The sequence below is a fragment of the Drosophila willistoni genome (assembly GCF_018902025.1).
Source record: "Drosophila willistoni isolate 14030-0811.24 chromosome 2R unlocalized genomic scaffold, UCI_dwil_1.1 Seg167, whole genome shotgun sequence".
NCBI lineage: Eukaryota > Metazoa > Arthropoda > Insecta > Diptera > Drosophilidae > Drosophila > Drosophila willistoni.
In genome coordinates this window covers 16,530,180-16,541,365 of record NW_025814050.1, presented here as the reverse complement: position 1 = coordinate 16,541,365, position 11,186 = coordinate 16,530,180, and the positions used below count along the sequence as shown (strand labels likewise).

Sequence of the window (11,186 nt, the reverse complement as noted above, 5' to 3'; positions counted from 1 at the left end):
ATATATAAGTACTATATATAATACGTATTTTTGTTTGTTGTTATTACTTTAGCTGCCGTTTGTTTGTTTGTTTGCTTTGTTTCGTTTGTTTTCTTTGTTTGTTATGGCTTTTTTACTTTTTTGCTTACTGTGCGGCATTGGCTTTATCTTTTACAAAATGCACACAAAAGTTGTTTTCCTTTTTTTTGTTTTATAAAATTGACCTGCTTATATATCTTATGTATATGTATGTGTATATATATTTTAAATTCCTATTGTGTTTTTCATTTTGCCATTTGCCTGTTTGTTTCTTTCTTTTCACTTGGTTATCTTATGCACTGGGCTAAACATAAATACTTTAGTTTCAAATATCGTGTTCAAATTCGAGACATATATATGGAGATTTTCAGCTGGGTTTTTTCAACTAAAAATTCGTCTTAATTTTAACTAACATTTATCTGCATTCCTGTATATTTAGTTATATAATTATATAAGTACTTTATATACGGGGGTTAAATACATTTATGATCCGTCAAACTAATCATAGTGATTGATGTAATATTATCATGGAATTAACCCCTGTATGTAAATATATATATATATATATATAATATGGAAGTAATGTAAGTGGTAATTTGTAGTACCATTATTTTTTTTTTTTTTTTGCAGTTTTCGTTATCTAAAAAGAGTATGTACAAAAAATTTCCTAATCTATATACATATATACGTTTATGTATATATATATATAATTTACTATTTTGGCCAGTGTGTAATGTGTGTGTTTGTTTGTTCTTTAGGCTTGATGATGTCCAACATGTCCATGTCGTTGGGCACGCATAAAATGTCGCGCATTGAGTGGATATTGCCGTGGATAGGCAATCAATGTCGAGCCCATGGCAATGCTCAATGGAGCACGTGAACGTCCGGGTAGACTGACAAAAACTGTTCCAACTGCCGCAAGATTATCATAAGTTGGTTCAATGGCCACCAGCATAATGTCAGTGGCTAAACGACGATTGCTATGATGTGTATGATGATGGTGATGATGATGATGTTGATGATGATGGTGATGCTGCTGCTGGTGGTGAAGTTGATGCATTTCTGTTCCTTGCTCCTGTTGCATTAGCAAAGCTTGACGTGCCCTTTGTCGCATGGCACGTGTTGTTGTTGACGTACCAGTGCTCGTGGTCGCTGGCTGAGGACTCTCGATATCCAAACCGGCAGTGGAGGCAAGGAATATCTGGGCAAATGGTCGTTTCGCCAGATGTAACATCTCAACGACATGTTGACGTCGAGCTCGTCTCAAATCAGCTGCCTGCTTAACCTTCCACACGATAACACAAACGGCCAGGAAGAGGAAAAAGCAGGAAAAGAACACCGAAAAGAAGACAAAGAGATCAATGTGCAATTGATCCTGACGAAAGACCACCGAACCATAACTCGGCTCTGGACCAGAACTGGCACGTAATGCAATAAAAAATCGTGTGGCACTCAAATTGTGAGCATGTTGCGGCAATGTCAAGACCAAACGATTCTTCAAGCCGAAAAGGCGCAACAAAGTATTACATTGATTCAGAGTTACATGTGTGCTCAAGTCCTTGGCATGCTGATCCTTGACAATGAAACTATGACCACCATGACTCTTGCAATCCTGCAATTGTGGTATATAATATGAGCTGGAACCTCTATCACCACGATCAATGCGCTCGCCGCCGCCTCCACTGCCCAAGCCACTGATGCGACGTTCCGGAGTGAATAGCTTTTGTATTGTGGCATTATCATGACGAGGCAAGGCAATGTTAAGCGGATGATCTCGTTTCATTTTCGGGCCCCAATTGTAACGATTGTCCAGGAATATATCATGATAGCCACTTGTATCATTCGTTTCCACAATGAAAGAATCATCTTGCGGTGACATAAAGACATCCAATTCCCCTTGGGTCACATCGATTATTATCCTAATGTCCACATTCATGAATCTGGGCTGAATGACAAAGAAGACAGTTTGGCCAGGCTTTAGGGCAGCTGGTTTCGATTTGCATTCCTCTGAAAGGGCACACAAAAAAAACTTGTAATATTGAAATGGTAAGGCATAATCTATGTGGTTACTTACCTATGGGCTTGGCATCGAAGCACATGCGCGACTCCACGGTGATTTGTTTGTAACACTGATGGCCATCGGTGGGATTGCCGGCATACGAGTCCCGACACTTGGAGCATTGTACACTCCAGCATAGTTGTGCGGAATTCTTTCCACCGCCCGCTGTGCAAGTGGCATCACTTTCCGTATTGTTGGCACAATTGCATTTCTCCCCAGTCACAGGATCACAGACATTGCCATGTCCATGACATTGACAGAGCCGGCATGGCTTCTGCAAGTCCTCACTGCCACGGAAATAGCCCTGGAGACAGCTATCACAACGATCTCCATCCGTGTGATTGCTGCAACGCAAGCAAGTGGCATTATGTGTTGGTCCTTCGGGCAAAATGCGCTCCAATTCGGAACGTGTCATATTAAATACAGCCGGATCGGCATCATAGGCCACACAAACATCGGAATGACCATTGCAATAGTCCAAACACGGTTGACACGAGTGACCATCACGAGGATCACCCACAAACAGAGGTTGACACTTCTCACACTGGGCTCCCATTGTGTGATTATGACATTGCAGACAATTGTCCAGCAAACTACTCGACTCACAATCGGAATGACCATTGCACAGACATTGGATGCTACAATTTGATCCCACATAACCGAAATCGCATTGACACATGTCCGGTTTGATGCAATTGCCGCGTACACAACCCTGATGACAGACGGGCGAACAAATGCCCTGCTCATCTTTGTAGCCCTGGGCACAGGTGCATTTGTAGCCTTCAGCTGAATCCAGATCGATGCATTGCTCCGATATGGCATCACAACTATGATGGCCATTAATACATTCATTCTCGGCGGGACATTGAACATAATGCCAGGACACAACATCAGCATGACTCAATGGTTCCGAATCATTGCGCCAGGAGGCATAGATCAGATCACATGTCGAACCGGATGGATATTCCCGTTTATGCTCCAAGGCGCCCTCAGTGCAAATGCCATCGCCATTGTAACCCTCACGGGCACACCAACCGCAATGGGCATGCTGCAGGCAATCCGAACATTTACCATAAACATGACAAGGTTCCGGGCAACGTTCCAACTCATTTGACTCCAAGACAAGACCACAAACTCCTCCGGCACATAGGAGCGGTTGAGAACTTGGCGAAATGCATGAATTCAACATGGTTGACCACTTGCAATCCTTGAGGTCTTGTCCCACGGCCAGACATGATGTGCAATTCGTGTGCGTGTGACAGGGCGTGGGACACTGCTCCACTAAAGCGTATTGATTCTTCTCCACCAATTCCTTGGATATGCATTCCACCACGCCCAATTCGTTGCGTGCCCAATTGCATTGCGGCTGCAGCATACACGTTTCGCATCCCAGTTGATAACATTGCGGAAGCGGACACAAGCCCAAGACTCCAACACTCAGTTGATTGTGACACCAATCGCTACTGCGTCCACAATCCACGCCAGCTGGAACACATCTGCCTCGTATGCCGCAATCGTCGCACCATTGGCAAACCGGGGTCAATTCCTGATGGGTGGGCCAAGAGGCTAAGCAAGCACTACAACTGCCGAAACTCGAACAATTCCGACTGGCCATCCAGGCATCCGAACAGGCTGCTCCATTATTGACCACCAGAGTGCCATTGTGATTGGCACACGGCACTCGCCCTTGGGTAAAGCAATGCGAATTGCTGCTATACGTATTCTGGATGGTACAGAAGCTACAACCCATATAATGCCGACACAAATACTTTCCACTGCTCCACAATTGACAAATGTCCTCGGGCATGGTTATCCTGGTCACATGATTATGCGTTGAACTGCCATCCCAGCCGCCAATAACGTAAATTGCACCCGTATCGGTATCTATGGCCATGTCTTCAGCATAACTGGCCGGCGGCAGACGTCCTATAAGTTCCACATCCTCGGTCAGACGTACCCACTGATTACAGGCATAGACATAGGCAATTAGAACATCACTGGCATTATACGGCTTGGTACGTCCACCATAGACAACCATATAGTGATCCGTACTAACGGCTGAATGGAAATACCTTGCACGCGGCATTAGAGTCGATGGAGCATTCAGCTCCCGGAAACTTGGCAATTCCGTCCAACTCAATTTATTTAAATCCAGGGCATATAACAGATTCTGCGGCTCTGTGGCATAACCACCAAAGACATAAACACTATGCGTCTCAGCATGATATACAGAGCTATGACCATATAGAACAGGCATGCGGGCTCCCAGAGCTGCCAACTCTTGCCATTGGCCGGAATCTAAATTATATTCCCATAGCTCCAGTGGACGGGATTTGTTCAGCGTTAAGCCACCCAAAAGAATGAGACTCTCGTGATCTTGGTACCTCAAATGGGTTAGTGTATGACCAGCTAAAGCTGGTGGCAATTCACCCCTCGATGAGGACTCAATCTCTACAGCAATTTGACTCCAACGTTGATTCTGTATGGAGAACATCCAGAAATCCTTCAGCAAACGCGAATCCTGACCAATGCCACCGTATATATAGATTATTTGCTTCTTCACAAATATCTCAGCGGCATGAAAATAACGTCCCAAGGGCATACGATCCTCTGGAGTGGATGATTCCACTGTAACTTGCAGCCATGTGCCATTTTTCGTATCAAATTGTCGGAAATCATTGAGTGGTCCATGACTGGGGGAATAGCCACCAAACATCCATAGCGAGCCCCGACGATCCGCATTCACCGAGTGACCGAAACGTGGAATTGTCTTACGCAAATGTTCAAATGCCTCGGACAAAAGTTGTGTATTAAAGAGTTCGGTTAGAACCAAATGATTTCTCTGCACCAGAGTTCCACAATCCGAACCAGCATAGCTGCCATTACTGCAAATACAACGTCCATATTCCATGTCGCAGTAGCCTTGCATTCGCTTGGCATTACAATTACTCGGACAGATTTCCACTTCACAGCGAGCGCCCACATAACCAGCCGGACACACACATCTTTGCTGGGAATCACAGACATGCGGAGGCAAGCAACTGCCGGCGGCACAATTCTTCACCGAATACAAAGCATTGAAACCAAAATGACGACGTTCGCTACCCTGTTTATAGTAGACGGTGACATGACTGGAACGTGCCTCAATGATGCGTGCCGAACTGTAGGGTGAACAGATTACAGCCAGCAATTGATTCTGCTGGGCAGCACCCGTAAGATCTGGTAAACTATCATAGATATACACAGCATTCTCATCGCAATCCATTACAAGAGTCTGCCATTGGAATTCCAATTGAAGTAAAGATTTCTCGGCTTGTAGAATTTTCGGTTGCAGGATCCAAAGACATTCGCGTACCTCGATGCTGGCACCCCATGGGGAACGATACGATTGATACGAGCCAATGGCACTGCGTCCAATGCCCGTTAAAATGCCACGTGATTCACATTGATAGTAACACTGACCCCCATCCAGGGGAACACCATAATAGCCGGGTGCACATTTATCACACTTGAGTCCTTGGGTATTATCCTTGCAAAAGCATTCCCCATTGCTGACATTACAAATGCCCAAATCCTGATTGCCATGGCCGTTACACTCACAGGGATGACAGCCCTGGGTGGAGGTGGCATTACCAAAGCTGCCCTGGCGACATCTTTCACAGCGTTCACCCTCTGTCCAGGCCTGACATTGATCACATTTACCCTGTCGCTCCGTGCAAGTCGAATGATTATTGCAGCCACAATTCAAACTACAATCGCTGCCTGTCCATCCAAGATTACAACGGCAGATGTAGTCCGGTGGCCCGGAGCAATGTCCATTCTGGCAGAATTCATAGCATGTCCTTTGGCAGCTAAAACGTCCATCGCCCACAAAGCCACGACGACAATGGCAATTGTAACTGCCTTGGGTATTCGTGCACTTGGCCTCCTTGTGACAATCATGCAAGCCCAGACCACATTCATCTACATCCGGGCACTGGGCATACGCCCATTCGGCATCATGTTGACTGGAGCTGTTCAGGGCGAGTGAACAATTTCCGGAACTGTAGCTAAAATCGCCGTGCATGCAGAGACCCTCAATGGGATTGTCGCGATCGAAGCACCAGCCACAACTTAAAGTACGCAGACAAGAGGAGCAATTGCGATGCTGTTCACAGGATTTACATTGTTGTTGGGGTAGAAAATCGCCAGTTGATTGCGTTTGCTGATGCTGTTGCTGCTGTGGCTGTCTGGGCACCACCTGATCCATCCATTCGCGGCACATGCCAAACTGGTATTCACTCGTGTAGACAGAGAAACTGAAACATTGTCGACTTGCCTCACACCAGACGCAACGTCCACGTTCGCCCAAGCATTCCTGGCAACCCTGACGTTCGCGGCATGATCTCGGACATTCGGCTATGGCGCGTACACTGCCATTAGATTTACCCAAGCGACCACAGCGTGCATCCTCTGTCCACCATTCACATTCTCCGCTCCCGGCACACGCCTCACAACTCACATAATTCGAGCAATTGGCACACTGACTTGGCTGACTAATGAGATAGGCCCAATGCGTTTGCTCCGCCTCCTCGTCTCGCCGCACACAAACCTCACTCTCATTAACCGATTTCAAATGACATTTCGCTGTCAATGGACACCACGAACAGGAGGCATCTGTTAGGCAATACAAACAATTGGAATATTGTGTACAATCACCAGAATAATATGGTTCCAAATATTCAAAAGTGAAAGCATTCAATTGACCAGCATGCAAATGTTGCAATTCCATTTTAGCTCGATAATTATTATAGATTTGATTCAAGCCAATGCGACGACGTGCCTGGAAGAGTAAAGAATTATTCGAAATGGGTTTCATCTTTTTAAAGTTATTCAAACTCACCTGAAAATCTATAAGAAAAGGCTGATCAATGCTGGGCAAAGGGACATTACTGCAATACGATTGATTTGAATTTTGTGCCGTGACATTGGTCAGTCCATCAAGATTCAGACCCAAGCCAGCTCTTAAAACGGCCGATGAATAGCTAGAGCAAACGCGAATAGCTGAATTATTCCATTGAGGTTGTGGGCGAACGAAACCCAAAAGACGTGCCAACATTTCTCCCTCCAATTTCTGTTCAAAATGTGTGGTTGGTGGCGGTGCAGCAAAATCCACCATGGTAGCATTCACAATGGCCACATAATCCGGCATGGTCATATTGATGGGATAATGATACTTGATATACGTGAGTCCCGGACGACGATCGTGACTTGTGCAGAGAGCTGGTTGTCGTATTTCAGTGCCCTGGGCGCCCCACCATCCCGAACTATCACCACAGACGCCATAATTATCATCACGATGATGACAACGTGCATTCTGGACACACCAAGTGCATTCGTTTAGGCCCAATTTGGTGGCCACCGAAAAGGCAGCCGATGACGAATCACTGACATCGCCACTCCAGCGCGAGCCATGCACGAGACAAGAATGACAATCCCCCAGAGAGGGACAAATGCCAGGGCAACGTGTTGTCTGCAGATTTGTAGTACAATTGGCACCAATTGTGCGTCCATAGCAACTACTATCGGCAGAACACCAACCACATTCGGGATTCGAGAGGCAAGCCGTATGGGAAGAATGCAAACGACATGACATCTCGGGATTATATAGCTTATTCTCCACACGCAACACCTGGGGCAATTCGTAGGCAAAGAGATCAGCATTCACATTGCCATGATAGCCGCCCACAATGAGTAGCGTGTGATTGCGACGCAATGCAGCTGCCTGGGCAAAGACACCCTGCCTCTTGGGATACAAACTATCATCCTCGGAGATCACCTGATTAATCCAAATGTGACAACTTAAATGATACCAATACATTTGATTATCATAACAGATTTCATCCTTGTTATGACGATGGGTATAGCCGCCAAAAACAATCATATAGTTGCCCGATATGGTTGCCGTGTGAAAAGCTCTCTCCCTTGGAATATTTGTATCCCGCAACGCTGTTCGGGGATATAGAATCTCTGTCCAATGCTGTTGATCCAATTGAAAGGCAAATATTCTATCCGATAGCTTGGAAAAACGCGCCAAACTGGTCATAATGCCACCAAAAACAATCAATGAGTTGGTTCCCTTGTAATACACAGTGGAATGGGCAGCCAAACGGACATCCAAAGTCTTGCCACCTCTTGGTTGCACGAGTTCCCATTGTGAATCCTCCGTCAAGGGCAATTCAATGCGATATATGCTCGAGGAGAATTCTCCAGTCTCTAGACTGCCACCAAAAAGATACAAATGATTATCGCCAGCTGTGTTCAGGGTGTGCCTAGCCAGGGGAGGTGGCTTTAAATGTGATCCCACTGCCATTTGTTTCCATTTGGTGCCACTCACAGTATTATTATATAGCCAGAGATCATTGTAGAAACTACCATTGGCATGTTTGCCACCAAAGATAACAAATCCGCCCGGAACACGATCAGCAGCATGTCCATAACGTCCTGGCGGACCCGTCACCACATCATCCAGTATATCCTCAAGATATTCATTTAATTCTTCATCCGTGGAATTTGCATTAACTATGGTCAGAGGCAACGAGGATCGGGTTCGACGCTGATGTAAATTCGATTCCGCCAATGTGTACAAAATGTTGCGAAAGAAGCTAACATCGCTATTTAATCCCCAAAGTTTGGCCTCATCTTCGTTTTTATGCTGGAGCACTGCCTTTAGGAGGGTATGATCGATTTTATGCGGATGATAGAAATGCCGTCGACTCTGGAGAGGAATACCCCATTCATCTTCCCATTGACTAGAGCTAAACCGATAAATCTGTGGAAGAAAAACAAATTATAATTTATTTTATTTAAACAAATTTTTTAATAAATATTTGTCAAGTTTAAGGATTATTTTGAAACAGGAGCCTGTTTCGTGGTCAGTTTTAAACAAAAATGTGAATCTAAAAACGAAAATTGTTTTTTTTGTTTTTTAATTAGGAACAAATTTAAGTTAAGAAGTAAATTTTTTCCTTGGGTAAGTTTGTTCTTTTTAAAAGGTTCTCGGCTTAAAAAACAGGGCATATGGAGGCAAGGATTACTCAACGAAGTATCGTCTTAAATTTCAGTATAAGTCGGCTTTAGAATCAGCTTAAATATAATTTTTATCCTGACTAAAAAATCCTTAAACTAAAAAAAAAAACAAAAAAAAAATGTTTCCCAAACAAATATCCACTTGAAGTAATCTTGACTTCAGAAAAATATCTTTGTAAGGATTTTCTGTTTAAGTTTTGCTATTTTTAATAGAGCATTTTAAATTGAGTTGAATTTAGAAAAAAGTTTGGTAACATTTGCTGTAAACAATAAAGTTTGTGCAATAAATCTGTTCTGGCACTTTTTTTTTTGCTCAGTTGCATTGTCAAATACTAATTTAAACGTTGCTTTTTACTCTAGTTTTGAATTTTCTATAGACTAGACACAATAACTTAATAACTTGTCAGGGTTTCATTCAATCTATTGTCAATTTTTAAAGTGATTTATAAATGAGCCCCCATTAACGATTCAATGTACTAAGTTTAGGATTGATTTGTCATTTAAAGTAACAACTTGACTTGAATGAGTATATATGTAAGTAAGTCTATGAAATACAGACTTATGCAGCCATTAGTAGATAAATTAAGTGAAACCTTCCTTTCAAACATATGAAAACATATGTGTCATTATTAATTAAAACATTTTCAAAGTGATATAGTTCTGATAAGTTCCCTCAAACTTGATGAGTCATACCTGGAGAGTGGTAATCACATGATTCAGATCGTAGCCACCAAACACATAGAGTGCATCCTCATCATCCATATAGACGGCTGTGTGAGCAGCTCGAGGGGTCATGCCTTCGGCATCGGTTGCCAGCCAACGCCAACTACTACCAGCTGGTGAATCGCTTAGATCGCACAATCTGCCGCTCCAGCCATATGAGCAATGGCATATGCTCTTCTGACATTTGCCGCGTCCTTGATGTTCGCCACATTTCTGGGGACAGGCCTCATCCTCGCAATCCGGGCCAACCCATTCGCCATGGCATACACACTGATGGCCCACACATTTGCCATGATTGTGACAATTATTCAGACAATTGGATATATAATAAGAGGCTCGGAAGCCATCCAAAACATAATTCGTATCGCTATACATGAGGATGAGCATCTAAAAAAGTAAATAACATTTAAAAATGAATACAAAATTAAACAGACGAGACTCCCGTGTCTCACTCCCTTCGTTTACTTACACTTCCACTCCTGGCCACCAGACGTTGGGGCTGAGTGCGTCCACTGAAGCTTCCCAGCAGCGTCGAATTGAACGAATCCCCATCATACACATAGATATAATCATAGGAGCACTCTGTGCCCATGCTATGGAATGTGAGTGTAATGAATTGGCTATCATTTCGAGCCTTGATCAGCCACTCGCAATGTGAATCTTGTGTATAATTGCGACTGGGTGGGCCATCGCTAATCTCGCCATAGGGATCGGTGAAAACTTTTCGACTCCTATCGCAGGGAGCAGCTGAAGCGGAGGATGATGATGATGATGATAAGGGAGCCGCTGCTGGCAGCGATGATGCTAACGGCAATCGCTGAGTTTGGGTAACGATTAATATCCAGAAAGTCAAGGTTGCCAGCCGCAGCGTGGCGTACATTCTTTGCATTTTAATTGCTTTTTTATTTTTTATGCAAATTCAAATTGACATTCGCACACAAGCACTAACACACATACGCACACACACACACACACACTCGCGCAAGCACAGAGACTAAGCCATTCCATTTGCATCTGCAACTGCAACCGCAATCGGTGTTTACATTCGCGACTCGGTACCCTGGCCACAGACGTGACCATAGGTTTAAAGGAAATTGTTTTGATTAATTCTTCAAACGAAAACAGTTTTCACCCGACAAAAGAAAACTCCGATTTATTTACGGTGCAGCGGTCTAGTGTTGGCAAAGCGATGTGGGGGAAATCAACTAACAGTGCTGGTAAATAACAAAGTCCACCAGGGCTGCAACATGAATATTTGTAAATTTCCATTAAAAAATAACTCTCATCTCTGGGAGCGTAATCGTTGCATTTTTTGTAT

The 11,186-nt window shown here is 44.0% G+C and overlaps 1 protein-coding gene across 1 annotated transcript; it reads right to left on the bottom strand.

Moving 5' to 3' along the window:
- Positions 1-257: 257 nt before the first annotated feature.
- On the bottom strand, positions 258-11,058 carry LOC6642617 (multiple epidermal growth factor-like domains protein 8). Its single transcript, XM_023176051.2, has 5 exons — positions 10,338-11,058; positions 9,839-10,255; positions 6,960-8,888; positions 2,093-6,899; positions 258-2,025 (listed from the first exon to the last, which is right to left on the bottom strand). The coding sequence occupies exons 1-5, from the start codon at positions 10,755-10,757 to the stop codon at positions 773-775; spliced, it is 8,826 nt and encodes a 2,941-aa protein (XP_023031819.1). The 5' UTR covers positions 10,758-11,058; the 3' UTR covers positions 258-772.
- Between the last annotated feature and the right edge of the window lie 128 nt (positions 11,059-11,186).

Coding starts and splice junctions, on each gene's coding strand:
- LOC6642617 (XM_023176051.2), bottom strand. CDS start 10,757: ATGCAAAGAATGTACGCCACGCTGCGGCTGGCAACCTTGACTTTCTGG. Junction 8,889..9,838: donor ATGTGATTACCACTCTCCAG/GTATGACTCATC, acceptor TTTCTTCCACAG/ATTTATCGGTTTAGCTCTAG. Junction 2,026..2,092: donor CTTCGATGCCAAGCCCATAG/GTAAGTAACCAC, acceptor GTGCCCTTTCAG/AGGAATGCAAATCGAAACCA.